The following is a 14,992-nucleotide window of genomic DNA, read 5'->3' as shown; positions in this document are numbered from 1 at the left end:
TCGATAACACATAAAGCGACGGACCTCTTAAGCGGTGTACACACTATCATTTTTGACTGTCAACTTTTTTATCGATTACTGACTATCCAACAACCATAAATATTTTTGTGGTTGCCTGATGAATGACAAACATGTGAGGCCACACTATCAAACAAGCAAAATTTGGGCAAGAGTGCCATTCAAAAATGCTAGTGTGTACACCGCAATAAAGGGGTAAGCAGAATGCTAGCGTTGAGCCATCCGTCGCGTTATATGTTATCGAAAATACAACAGCCACAAGGAAACGGTAACACAAACGCTCGAAGTTGTTGTGCGCTGCGCTTCGGAGTTAAATATATTTTAACTTTTTGCGTGCGTTAACGCGATAGCAAAAAACGCTCAACGCGAACATTGTGTTTAGCCTTTAAGTGTTGTAGCCGTTGGTCATCGTATGCGTAATTAACGAAAGCTAAATGTATTCAAGAAGAGCAGCCGTTATATACGCGCCAACGACAAGGTAGGGGAGGAATACGTGAGAAGCATAGGGGAACTTTGGTGTTTGAACTGGGCGGATTCCTCTCCTTTGAGGATTTCTATTTAATTATGGAATTATATACTACTTTCCTATTCTTGTGTTATTTCGCAATCTCTCACAATCTGAAATAATTATGAATAGAAATATACAAACAAACAAAATTCTTACTTATAAATGAATGGTGTAGAATATAAAAAAAAATTGTATTTTAACTTAAATAAACAAAGATCGCAAATAAGATTTTTGTTTATGTTTATGTAGATATGTATGTGTGCACTTGCAAAAATATAATAAAATACCGGTTGTATTGAGTATATTGAGATAACAGATTGCCGATTGAGAAAAACGCGACACGACTATTCACCGCTGAGAAGTAAAATGCAACTGATGTCTGAGAATATGAACTGTCGATGTCAGATTAAAGTTTAGTAACTAAACCAGGCATGCTCACCCATATACGCTACCGTAACGGAGGGTCGATTGGTAAACATATTTTCTCTTTCTTTCTCTTTACGTTAGTCGTTTTTAATGGTGAATTCTCAGTTACGATCGCACACACTTGCTCTCAATTTAATTTTGCCCAACACTGCTTTAATTGAACAGAACTAAATCGAGAGTAAGTGTGTGAGAGCGTAAGTGAGAGATAATTATCAAGTAAGTCTTTCATTAACTAACTGTAAGTCTTTCATTAACTAGTTTACAAACAAATTATTTTTTTCGGTTCGTCCTCGGACGGCTCACAAGAAAGACGTGACCTAAAAAAGTTTAAATGAGTATTATACGCCCACGGGCTTAAAAAATAGATTTTTACAAAATGGCGGTTGTTAAGCGTTCGCTTAACTAACACGTGTGTTTTCAAATACGGATAACCTATAAAGTCCGAGTCGTTCAACAGAATCTAAACAGCTGCGCATGTAATTTTTAGATTTCGTAAATTTAGTAACAAAAGAAGATGCTTCCCGCAACTATGTGACTCCTTCACAGTAGAAGAGTTCACTGATACACATGGTATAATAATAAAAGGTAACAGCAAGTGTTGTTGTACAAAAAACGATACAACAACCACATGGAAATTTGTTGTTGTTAGTTCTACTAGTGTCAACTCATTTGACAGAAAAATGTAAACAAACAAACAAATTATCATCAAATTATTTTTATTTTGAAAATGGAATATTTTCGAATCCTCAAAATAAAAATTGAAAACCATGAATGAACATCTATCAAATTCATATTTCTATCGCTTCCACATATTTCCTTTAATTAAGCCATTGCCATATATATGTGTAACACATATGACAATGCTGGGAATAGCGAGTTATTCCTTCAAGAAAGATTTGCTTCCTCAAACTTTCCCAGCAGGCAGATTGAGTAAATTGAATACGGGAGCACATTAATAAAGAACAATTTCAAATTGTATGCGTTCCCAATTTTCCTGTTGGGTGATTTTTTAAAAACATTATTTGTCAAATTCATATTGACACTAGTATTACGTTGGAATCAAATCTTTCAGCAAAAACAAAGACATCAATTTTAACGGTACATATGATAACCGAAAAATTGCAAAGGAAGAGAGTAATTTTAAATGTCGAATATATTCGATAAAAACACAGAAAGGGTTAACCGATGAATAACTGCACTTTTTTAACCTGACTATGAATCGGTATAAAATAACTTGTTTTTAACTAGTTGAAAATTAACTGGCACAACCCCGCTCATCCCCATGTAAAAATAGTCAATTGGTCCAAAGGAAAATAATCGATGTTTGTTTAAAACTGGTTATTATTAATCCACGCCTTGTGGAATTCTTGTAAAATATTTTTTTAATCAACGCCTTTTGGAGTTCCTGGAAAAAAATCTTTTTTCAAATCAAAGATCTGTGGAATTCTTGAAAAAACATAAATTTTTAAAATATCCACGCCTTGTTGAATTCTTGACCAAATATATATTTTTTTCAATATCCGTGCCTTGTAGGACTCTTGAAGAAATATTTTTTTAATTGACAGCTAATGAAATTCCTAAAAAATACCTTTTTTAAATCCACGCCTTGTGGAATTCTTTAGAATATATTTTTTAAAATCAAGACCTTGTGGAATTCTTGAAAAATATATATATTTTTTTAAATCCACGCCTTGTGGAATTCTAAAAAAACATTTTTTTTAAATCAACGCCTTATAGAATTTTAGAAACAAAGCGAATACAGATTTGACTAACAACAATATGGGACTCATTGCAAAACATATATCTGTATCGCTTGTTTTTTTCACATTCCTGGAATACCGGAATTCCAAGATAAAACCAATTCGATCGTAAAATGCGTTTAAACCTTGAAAATACCAAACATCCTAGGAGTGGATGTGCAAAATTTTAAAGCTCAATTTTAATTTAGTTATATATAATTTCAATCTTTCCGATCCAATGCCATTATAACCTTCAGCTATATAGGCTAAAAAACATAATTTAAAGGTTTGAATAATTTTAATATATTTTATTTTTCTTATTGCTTCTCAGAACTTCTCGGTTCTCATAAAAATATATAACTCCAAAATTAAGTTCAAATAATATTTAATTACAATGTAATTTTCCGGGTTTACAACAAAACGAAAACAGTACAAAAAATATGATAAAAAATTACAATAAAAAATCATATAGATTTCAAGATGCGTAAATAAACGGAAATATAGTATGTGTATGGATGTATAATTATTGTTTTGTAATTCTAAAACTAAGCCTTATTAATACCAGTCATTTCTTTCAGACTGTCAATCAAATATTTATTATATTCTTTATAGTTGATTGGAGATGCCGATTGTACGGTTAATTTGCTGCGACTCATATCCTATTGAAAAATTTAAAAATATATATATATTTATTATTTTCTGAAATCAAATTTAACAGATATAATATATCTTACCCCATAAGTTTCAACTTTGGCACGCAATTTGAAAACATATGAATGGAAATTTATTGATGTGAAAATTTCTTCAGCTTCTGTGGGATTATTTTCCAATGCTTCACCAATTTCTTGGGCACTGCGTCCCAATAGCTGTTCGCCCATATCACTAAAGCATGTAACCCAACGATTTGAAGTCCAGTCACCAATGCTCATCTGGAGAAAAATAGCAAATAATGGATTTTACAAATTTGTATCGAATTTAAATGCTTTGCTGCCTACTAACATTGATCAAAAGACGATATTTGAAATTGGTAAAATCGGCATTACATCTCTCGCAACGATAGTGGCCGTTTTGTTCATCGATAACTTTCTTGTTGCAATCGGGTTGGGGACAAGCTTTGTAGTAGGCATTATTACTCTTAATCAAATGTACAACGGCCTTTGTTTGGAAATAGTCGGGTTTGTCGCCAGTACCCAGGTTTCGAGCCTCGTGGAACGTGCGCCATTCTGTACTGAAACCACCACCAGTTCCGGTTCTAAAATAAGATATGTTCGAAGAATTAATAACAGAATAAACTTTTTTAATACTGCAAACATTTGTCATACCTGGCTGAGACTGAATTGGTTATGTTGGCACCACCGCCATTATCAAACCAACCACGTAGCTTGTGACCCTCTGGTATATCTGGATTTATTTTCAACGTCGAACCATTACCAATGCTAACAGACTTCCCGCCATTGTACTCGTTAATACGGCCACCCTTTACCAAAACCACTGGTTGTACGTGGCCATCAAAATTGACGGCTTCATCTCCCCATATGGTGACAGTTACAGCCGCTTCACTGGTATCCACCAATGTCAAATCGCGTTTTTTAAACTCCTTGTTTGTAGTACGCGACGTAAAGGACTGCAATTCGCCGACATCCTTGCAAATTCCAACAATATCAACGGATGCTTTTGGTTCCATATTAGCCACCTGGGAAATGGGAACTAAATCGTATTTGATCACCGGTACTCCGCTGTCATCATCATCCTCACAGGGTTGGACAACTGTGTCACTGGTGAAGGTCATCTCATAATCATTTTTCAGTGTACTGTATTGTTTGTTGGCCGGTTTCAATTGGCACTTGGAGATATAGTAGAGTTTGTCCACCTCAATCATATCATAATATTTATCACACTGCTCACGAAATGCTGTGGCACGTATCTCACCAGATTCATCCATTAAATCGATGCTGAATAGTTTACCTTCACCCTTGGCATTACTCCAAGTACGCAAGGGCGATTTGGCTGTAACACGTACCTTAATAACCCATTTATTCTGATACGGACTAAGACTGGCAATTGGATGTGTTAGACCGGAATTGATTGTTGAATCCAAGTTGTTGTTATTGTGATTGGTATATACTTGTTTTGGTTTGCTTTCGACAGCTTTGGGAGTAGGAGCAGCAGTTGCAGCTCCACCTTTTCCCAATGCATCTTGATAATTAGTAGGTTCGCCAATTTTCTCTTTCACTTGTTCGCCAGGCATAAGAATGGTCATTTCCAAAATGATTAGAACACGTCTAAAGAAGAGGAAAACGGAAGATATATTAGGAACATATTCGCGGTCTGATAATGAAGTGAAAATGAAAAAGTTCGCCGTGGGATTAATGATCAGAATTTGTCGCGGTCAACGACGGTCACCACCTAAGCCCATTATGTAAAAACAGTACTGCTGCTACATTAACAACAATCAGTTTAAGAACACAAAGCGGATACACTCGTTGAAAAACATCCGACATCCATAGCAACTCAAGATCCACAGTTAAAGGAACAAACTTGGTATTTTTGTTGCAAACGAGTTTAGGATTGTGTAGCTGCCTCAATACGCATTGCACGCGAGTTAATGGAACGATATATAACGTCTGTTCACCTCTTAAATTGTCCAAACATCTGTTTTTTGTTTATTTATTTTTATATATTTTTTTTTGTAATTAAGAATTCAAAAGGCCCCCAATTTATAAAAAAAAACAACTATCTGAAGGTTTTGTGATTTTTTTTCTATGTAAACATCTACGACCTGAGGGTCTACGTTTTTTATAGAAAAACCGTGACCTGAATGAAGATTTATTATTTTTTATGGCAAAAACTACGACCTGATGGTTTTTGATATTTTTGTGTCCTAAAAGCACACAATTTACAATGACATAGTCTCCTAGTCATCGGTCAAACATTGGATTGCGTTCTGAATTCAAGTCCAGAATGTTTGTCAAAAACATGTGTAAGAAAAACTAGTAAGGACGGGCCGACTATATGATACCCTTCACCACTGTGGGTATATTTAAAAGATGCATCCTAACAGAAGGGCCATTAACATTAAATTGGATGAACAAAAATATGTGATATTTATATACAATGGGACAAAATTATGTAAATCGATTCAAAACAAATATCAATTGGACACCCGTTGAATATTTGGAACCCAATTAAGTCGGTCGGAAATATATGTGCTGTATCTGTACTTCTAAATCTGAACCTATTTTCACGAAATTTTACATCATTATACACTTAATTCCGTACGCTATCTATGCCAAATTTCGTGCAAATCGGAAGATTTATAGGGACTTTGGTACACCTTTTACATTAAATCGGACGAAAATATATATGGGAACTATATCTAAATCTGAACCGATTTTTTCCAATTTCAATAGTGTTCGTCATTGGGCCAAATAGATGAGCTGTGCCAAATTTCATCCAATTAGGATCATTAATGCGACCTGTACTTTGTTTACAATTTAACATGGACAGACAGACGGGCGGTCGAACGGACATGCATAAATCGACTTAGAAAGTGATTCTATGCATATTCTCAAAAGGAACCATGCGTCCATCTCGTTTCCTTTTGCCTGTCATAAACATATGCACGAAGACAGAATACCCTGTACCACAGTGTGGTGAAGGGTATAAAAAGGAGTATGACAAAGCAAAGATAGATAATTTTGTACACAAAAATCCTTCATAAAATTCATACGGACTCCAAAAGACCCTGCTTGGGAAATATAATGGTAATATATAGATATTAGAGTGAATCATTGATCATTGAAATTAGAGCAATTAAAATCTCCATCACTAGAAATATAAACACAAATCTAAAAAATATAACCACGAAAGATATATACATATCGCTCATTTACTGCAAGACAGGCATAACTAAAAAAAAAAACGATTTTGCAGAAAATGCGTTTGAAGTTTTCAATTTACTTACACTTTATATGGGACAGAGGAACTTCATCAGCTTCTCAATTAGAGTAAGAGATATTCATATGATTTTTTTACACAACTTGACGTCTATTATAGCAAACAATCTTGCATCATTAACTCAAAAATCACATTTTTTTGAGTTAAGCCTGTCTTGCAGCAAATCAACAATATAATGTCTGCTACTTACTTTCCAGCATCATTTTTATTGACCACAGATGTTATGTATTTATCCACGCGAGCAATGGTCCTCTCATGTAATTTTTCTTCGTGGTACATTGAATTCAATTGGGTCGCCATCATAGCATAACTATTGAAATATTTACCATCGGATACCAATAGACGGACACGTTCCGATTCACCGCCTTTAATACTTTTGGCACCCAATATCTGAAAAACTGGACCTTCTACTTCTTCGCCAGACATAATTCGCTAAACAAACAAAACAAACATTTTTGCAATTTCACAACATTTGCAACATTTGTTGAATGATCAATGGGTGTACTTACCGGTATGACGCCAGTTGATAGTGCAGGAATGCCAGGCATTGTGGAATGAATTTATATAAATGTATGTATATTATTAAGTTAAATAAATTGACAATATATTGACTTTTCAGTTTGTTAACGTATTTTTTGCTTCTCCGAAACCAGCAGATGTAACAACTTATCTATGCGACGGCTTTGTTTTAGAATGAATGTTTGCTGCTTGTAATTTGCAAACCTTTTGTTGCATCAACACGCCGAAGAGGCGGGAATATTTGCTTGTGTTATCAATGGGGAAATTTCCCATGAATGACACACACGATTGAGTGCACCTAAAGAACGGCGTGCGACATATGAAGGCGGTTTTCAACAAAACAGAGGTTATTTAAATTGTTGAAATTTTAAAAATAATATATAAATGGTTAACAATAATTAAATGGAAATTTTAAAAAGAAATCGATACACAATTCAAAAGAACGGCATATAAAACGGTATTTACATTTATTTGTAAGTCGACCAGATTTTGAAAATGAAAATAGTATATTTTTAATAAAAATCATGGTGTGTGTATATAACGTACATTTTGATTTACTTCTAAATATAAAAAAAGGGTTAAAGTTCTTTAATTTCGATCAATTTTTTTGTCCTAAGCGAATAGTCTTGTGATCTTTATATAAGGCTGTTATGTTGATTTTGAAGTATTGGTATATTAATTTTGTATTAAGTATTAATTTTGGCATATTTACAAGATTTGATTTCCCGATCTTTTCAAATTATTTTTTACTCTGAGAGCGATTTTGAAATGTTTCCTTTTTACAAGATTTTAAATCGACTCGATTAACGAAATCCTGAAATACACCCCAATTGTTTACACATGCCTTTAATCATGATATAAATGCCGACCAGCTGATGTTTGTTTGCAATTTGAAAATGAAAAGAAAAATGCAATGCAATTGTTTTTGTAATGCTGTGATTATTTGGAATGTAAAAAAAATCAACTAAAATCACAGAAATTCTATAAATAATTGTTGTTTTCTTTTAATTTTTCTTTTGGCCGTCGAATATAAAAACAAACAACATGTGAAAACAGTTGCAAATTTTGGTACATTATGAGAGAGTTGTATTTTTTCGTATGTTTTCATGATTAAATGTTATATGTAAAATCGCTTTTACTATTAAAAAAGTACTGGAGCAGACTAAATATTTCACGGAAATTTCATAAAATTTATTAAATTGTTTTAGTATACAAAAATAAATATTGATCAAGTTTTTACAAATATAGATGACAGATTATAGAAATAGATGACAGATAGAGGACATAAATTAAAATAGATGATTGTCCTCTAAAAAAAGAGGACGTATGGTCAAAGAGGACGTATGTCATATATAATGGAATTGACAATTAAAACCCACTGGGTTAATGAAATCCGATACAATGTAAACTTTCTATAACATTCATTAAACATGAATTTTTAATTGGTTTTAAAAATATTATTTTCAGTAGTTTTCAACTTCAATATTTCGCATCTGCTTGGCTTAAAGTCGATGTTATTTAAAGCACGTTTAAAACGCATTTATACTCTGGTTTCTAAAACGACGTACACAAATCCTAGCTTTTTAGACTTAGAGCGCGTTTAGACTACTAAATCCACTAGATTTCAAATGTCAATTCCATAGCGTATACGTCACTATAATCATTTTCACAAATCCAGTGGATTATATTTGATGTATATGCCATGGAATTGACATTTGAAATCGAGTGAATTTCGTAAATCTAAAAGCACATTCAGACATGTTCCCAAATACAGTGGATAATATTTGACGTATGCGTTTTAGAATTGGCATTTAAGATCGATAAATATAAACGTATTTTATTAAAATTATATAAAGTTGATTTGATAGCTGTTATTTATTTACGTATATCTACACATTTCACTCATTTCAATCCCCATTAGGTCAAAAATTTATAAAAGGTCAAATTTAGTAAAGGTCATCTCATAATCAGAGAACAAGTCATTTTTGGGGGAAAAAATAGTTATTTTGGATTACAGGAAGAGGGAGAATGTGATTACATTTTGTGCGAATTTTTTCGCTAATAAATTTAAAGGGAGCTCACTTCCAAAATATATGTATTAAATATTTTGAAGAAAAATATCTACAAAATATTTATTATATGAAAAATTTGCCTGATGAGACGATTAACAGTGAACACTCAAATAAAAATTATGAAAAATATATTATGGCCATGATTTGAAATAAATGTGCCTTTGACATCGTTCAATGCGGTTTTTGCCATCATAAACATGTTATTTTATTTGTAATCTGTTGTAGTTGTTGTACCAAATTGCATCAAAACAATAAACAGCTGCCATTTGTATGTATTATTTTAATTACAAAGCAATTTTTAAGCAGATTCTTGTCATTTCAAATTTATATTGTTATAAAGTTTAAAATACAATAAAAAGTAAAAACAATCAATAAATAAAATATTAAAAATATCACGAAATTAAATTACAACGGACAACACACATTACAACTTAAATTACAATATTTCAACACAAATCTTTTTTCAACCACCATTTTCGAAAATTCGAATCCGCATATTTTGCTTCTCCCCTAGTCATCATCCAGAATAGGGCGAGAATGTGAAAGCGAAAAATGTTTCACAAACGAGATCTTTCCCTATCGAATGTCCAGAATAAGGCTGAATATATTTGGATAAATTCTTTCCATAAGACTGGCATTTATTGCATTTTTTATTTATCAGCTATATTTTTAGTCGGTAGACCTATGACTATCTTCACCTTCACCTTATAAATACTCTTTGGTTTCTTATGCCCTCCCATAATTTTGAATAACGAAAAAATCCACATTGACTCTACCAAGGTGTATTTAATAAGGTGTAAGTGACAATCAAGGTAGATACATAAGGTAGCCGCATCGGCGAATTGGGAACATGATATGTCAAAATAGTTAACAAGGCGAATAATAATTGATTCGCCGTAACATATCAAATTTGAAGCGAATTTCATTCAACCAATCAGAATTCAGCATTTTGAAATATTAAACATGATTGTTTACTTTTTGTTAATTTTTAATTTTTAAAATTGTGAATGTTTGTGCAAATTCAGATTGGTGAATGGAAAATAACATCAAACAGCGACTTAAATTCAATGAAGAGCTTAGGAACGGAACCGGACGTTGACTATTTATCCTTGAATTTTAATGCATTCCATGGACTCCAAATGAAATTCGAAACAAATGAAATACCATTATAAAGGCATACAAAACGTGTTTCGGTGTTGGAAATCAAGCAAAAATGTAACTGCTCCAAGATTCACAAATACAGACAAAATATACTGGATGTAGAATTTTGTTCCACTATCCACTATGTTTCCACTATCTTTTGTCTGTTTAAATTTCATCTTCTTTAAGGGTAGAGTTTGTTCTTATGTTATCTGTTGTATCAACTGAAATTCAAGTCATATCTGTGTGCCCATCCATCTGTACTTCATTAAGTAATGATGTTCTTTCCGTTCTGGTCAAAGGCAAAACCAATAGTTTTGGCAATGATATTTTGAAATGGACCAAAAAACTTTATTTCGTTTTCTATGAAGGTCATAACTATGGTATTGTTAGAGGCTGAAGTATAAGATAATCACCGCATAGTTTTGCTCCGCAAAAAATTTAAGTCCAATATTCCAGATTTATATTATCGCCGTCCGACTATATTTCTTTTCTCATTGGTTTTTTTAATTCTTTCATAACATGTATTTCAATAAAAATAAAAAAATTCAAACGCATTGTTTTTGTTTTTAAATTTAAATTCTCTTTTCATCTACCGGCGAATTAAAATAACAAAATTCTATTTGACATATAATGTTACCATCAGCTGCCTTGATACGGTTACCTTATGAATATACCTTGGTGACAATCATATGGTTTCAAACTTTTTTCTTTATTGTTTGTAAAGTAAATTGTCAAAAGCATTTTCAATATTACATCTCGATTTCAAAAATGGTCTTTAAATTTAGGCTTTTTTAATAATAATAATTCAAGAAAGCTCATTCATAGTGGGGGACGGAAAGGAAACTTAGGCTGAGTTATATCCCCGTTCGTCGATTGGTCCATGTTATGTTATGTGTGGAAATCTGTCCAGAAATCCCAGCTACTCATAAAATCGAGGAGATTATGTTAGCCTACATTGGAATCGGCCCCTTGGTGCTTGTCAGAATTCTCGGCGGAGGTTAAATACGCCTATGGAAAGATTTTATACGGCCAACACAATTTCCATGATTTAGTCTTTGGAGGTGGATTTATATCCTTATAAATACACCTTGGACTCTACGATTGACATGCTAATTATTCTAAATATACTCACTTGATTCAATTCAATTTTATTATATATATATATATATATATATTTATTTTTAAGCTACTTGAAGCTCTTATAGATATCAGGTATCATATTAACTTATTTGTATTGTTTTGGCTTGTTATTTGTTTGTTTTTGAAGAGAGTAAATAAACAATAGTATTAATATAAGCATCCATTTTTCATTATTGGATTTAGGGCCACCACCATAACCAACTGCATATGTAAGAGCTTTATTAAGCATTGATTTCAAATTAATGTGATATTTATATTTGATTATAATCTTGGGTTTCTTTTTATAGGTCCTCGACGCTAATAATTCATTATTCTTTTGATTTATATTATAATGTCTGACAATAGTGGTGTTCGGAACATTTAAATCATAACTGCCAAACGATTGGGGATCATAATGTATGTGTGTCACAATTGGAAATTTGTTCTCATCAGCATCAATAAGTTGATCAAAACTTTTCGTTTGCTCACCAAGAATAGTCAGGTCGCTAATTAATAAACCAATTTTTCTAAAAATAGAAGAAAAAACATAATTAATAAAATAGGAATTAGAAATTGAAATATTCAAACTTGCGTATATTTTAATGAGTGTGAATAAATGTAAATTCATTCATGAAATAAATTATAAATTCCGCTGAATAAAGGTCCAGTAATTTACCATAAATAGTGGTTTTTACGGTATGAAATTGACATTTGATATCCAGTGGATTTCGTAAATATAAACATTATCACTATTTTATTGCTAAATCCAGCTCAATTTACCATACAAAGTTAAATCCACTCAATATTTCGATTTTCTAGAAATCCTATGCTAAATCGAGATAATTTCAAATACAACCCTATTTTTAGGAGGAGGTTAGAGAACAACTGCTGGTCAGCTTCGTTTATAGCAAAGCAGTAATGAGGAAGTTTTCTTCATGCATGACGTTTGTGATTACAATTTCCTTATTTCTAAGAACATTACAATTAAAATTGCATCATTAAGAATAAGGTATTTGGATCACTCCCCTGCATGTACTGCTGCTGTAGGTACCCCCTTGTGAAGGCAGACGGATGGAATTATTTGGCAATTGAAAACCTGTCAGCTACACTGTCGTCTGGATGGGATGTTATGTTAAAATTGCAGGACTAGAATGAGTGCTAGTCGGAACACTAGAATAAATACTACTGGATGAATTGCTAGACGGAGTGCTAGCTATAGAATAGGTAGAGAAGCTAGTAGAATTACTAACTTGAGTACTAGCATGAAGACTAATAGTGATACTACTAGATGAAGAACTAGACGGAGGGGGCTAGCCGTAGTACTGGAATCACTTATAGGATAACCAGTCAGCGACCAGTAGCGGTTTGAGGTGAGATCTGAGCACCACCTCAGGTGACACAAATTGTTGCAGTGATACCTCAACACACAGAGCAAACCCAGACAGTATATTGAGAGATTTTAGATGAGACCTGCCTATTGGCCTACATCACAGTGGCTGAGCCACAGGCGGAATTACGCCCACCAACACCGAAGTGCTGTACCAATCGGAGAGCATGCAGAAGGCACACTCTCCCCCCAATGGTGAGGGGCAAAACCACAACCCCCTCGAAGCTCCCCAGGGGACCATACCAACTGTCAGGCTGGATCCACCCGCGGTACGGATAACCTCCAATCAAGCTTGAGACCGAAGCTTCTCTCAGTTCGAAACTAAACGAAACTGCCCTCACGGACAGCCTTCACAACATCCACACGATGCAAAACATCAGCAGACCGACCGAGCCCACCTGTAAGGGGGCTATGCACGAGGACCACCTCCACTAACTACTTAAACAACTAAAGATCCGATTGTCTTCAAGAGCCCTTCTAAAATCCCGCGACGCCCTCCATTCGATATACGCATATTTGCTAAATCTCTAATGCCATCATAGTAACAGCATTCCGACAGTATATGCTTTCAGTCCTCCGTCATCCCGCACCCACATAAATCCGTCTGGGACAGGCCTCTTTTATTCAGAAACGCATTGAGAGAGCCATGACCCGTCACGAATAAATTCGTACGACCGTCACCCTTTTTCGCTGTTCGTCCACCTTGTCCTCCACCTATCAACAACACACTCCCGAAAGATAGTGCTATACTCTATCATATAGGTGCACCATAAGTTGTACAGGCAATAACAAGCCCACCATATATGATACGCACAGAACACCTATTCAAGCCCGCACACCGCGCACGATGGTCCTTCAACCGATCGAAGTATGGAAGAAAATTCAACCGCTCGGACACCGTTATCCCGAGATATTCAACCGTACACGAATACCCTATGCCGCATTCACCAGCTCGAACGCAGGGAAGAAAATTCAACCGCTCGGACACCGTTATCCCGAGATATTCAACCGTACACGAATACCTTATTCCGCGTTCACCAGCTCGAAAGCATGGAGGATGGCTGTGTCCAACCTGCCTTTCAGCAGCATCAGCACCGTCTTCTCGGTGGCCACCTCCACTCCAACTCGGTCACTCCAGGCCTGCACAATCTGCATAGCTTGAACACCATGATTTTTAAGTTCAAGGTGACTATCCCCCTCAATCATGATGAGCAAGTCATCCGCATATGCGCAAAACCAGCAAACCCAGACATCAGGAACTGGGTATGGTTCAACGCAAGCAAATCTGGCGACCTGATTCGATCACATGTGCAAAAGAACATTGATTTGGTAGAGCTATCGCTGATTTGACAATCCCTGCCCGAGTTGATCTCGGATCGTTACGGAGCGTAAATCCGATCCGCTGTGCTTTAGTATGTTTTTGTTTTCAAAATAACACTTTTAATACTTACATCTCGTTATTGTCTAGCGAGACCCTGGTCCTGGTATATTTCTTCACCATAATTGTGGTATTTTTTGTTAAGTTCTGCTTTATGCTGGCATTTATATTATTGTCCAACATGGAGCAATTATTACAAGAATTACCATCTGTAAGTAATAAAAGGGTACGTTCGCTGTAACCAATAGTTACACATTTAACATCCAAAACGTGAAGTACTGAATTTTCCGCACCAAAACCATTTAACATAAGCTACCAAAAAGAACAAAATGGAAAGCAAAAAATATAAGCAAATTTAGAATTTTACAAACCACAATATATTACAAAATTTAATTACCCATAAATCGCCTTGTGATAGTTCAGGAATCGTAGATATTTTCGGTTCATAATAAACAGGTTTACCAATTATTCTATTAAAAAGTTCGCCAGGAATAAGAATGACCATTGCCATAATTTTCAGTACAGGCCTATAGGAATTGAATTAAAAAAATGAATAAAAAAAAACAAATGAAGCAATTTGCGAAATAAATGCAATATTGGTGGGTGGTGGGGACGAATAATAAAAAAAATCATATACAATCCGCACACTGCAGTTGGTTATACAAGTGTTGAAATATGTTGTTTGAATGGACTTACATTGTGTTACGATTGGGCAACGTATCTATG

At 34.3% G+C, this 14,992-nt stretch overlaps 1 protein-coding gene across 1 annotated transcript; it reads right to left on the bottom strand.

The window, feature by feature from the left end:
• Window positions 1–3,230: 3,230 nt before the first annotated feature.
• On the bottom strand, window positions 3,231–7,065 carry LOC133338012 (replication protein A 70 kDa DNA-binding subunit-like). The gene is made up of 5 exons (XM_061546198.1): window positions 6,839–7,065; window positions 4,014–4,973; window positions 3,691–3,943; window positions 3,426–3,620; window positions 3,231–3,350 (listed from the first exon to the last, which is right to left on the bottom strand). Exons 1-5 carry the CDS (start codon window positions 6,949–6,951, stop codon window positions 3,237–3,239), a joined length of 1,635 nt encoding a protein of 544 aa, XP_061402182.1. The 5' UTR covers window positions 6,952–7,065; the 3' UTR covers window positions 3,231–3,236.
• Window positions 7,066–14,992: the final 7,927 nt, after the last annotated feature.

Source organism: Musca vetustissima, unplaced genomic scaffold, assembly GCF_032173495.1.
Source record: "Musca vetustissima isolate MV318-11 ecotype Yass unplaced genomic scaffold, APGP_CSIRO_Mvet_v1 utg24174, whole genome shotgun sequence".
Classification (NCBI taxonomy): Eukaryota; Metazoa; Arthropoda; class Insecta; order Diptera; family Muscidae; genus Musca; species Musca vetustissima.
This window is presented reverse-complemented; position numbering and strand designations above follow the sequence as displayed.

What these genes read in the sequence shown, in the direction of transcription:
- LOC133338012 (XM_061546198.1), bottom strand. Translation starts at nt 6,951, where the DNA reads ATGATGGCGACCCAATTGAATTCAATGTACCACGAAGAAAAATTACAT. An exon ending in AATAAAAATGATGCTGGAAA is followed by an intron (nt 4,974 to 6,838) that starts GTAAGTAGCAGA and finishes CCTCTTCTTTAG; the next exon opens with ACGTGTTCTAATCATTTTGG. An exon ending in ACCAATTCAGTCTCAGCCAG is followed by an intron (nt 3,944 to 4,013) that starts GTATGACAAATG and finishes ATCTTATTTTAG; the next exon opens with AACCGGAACTGGTGGTGGTT.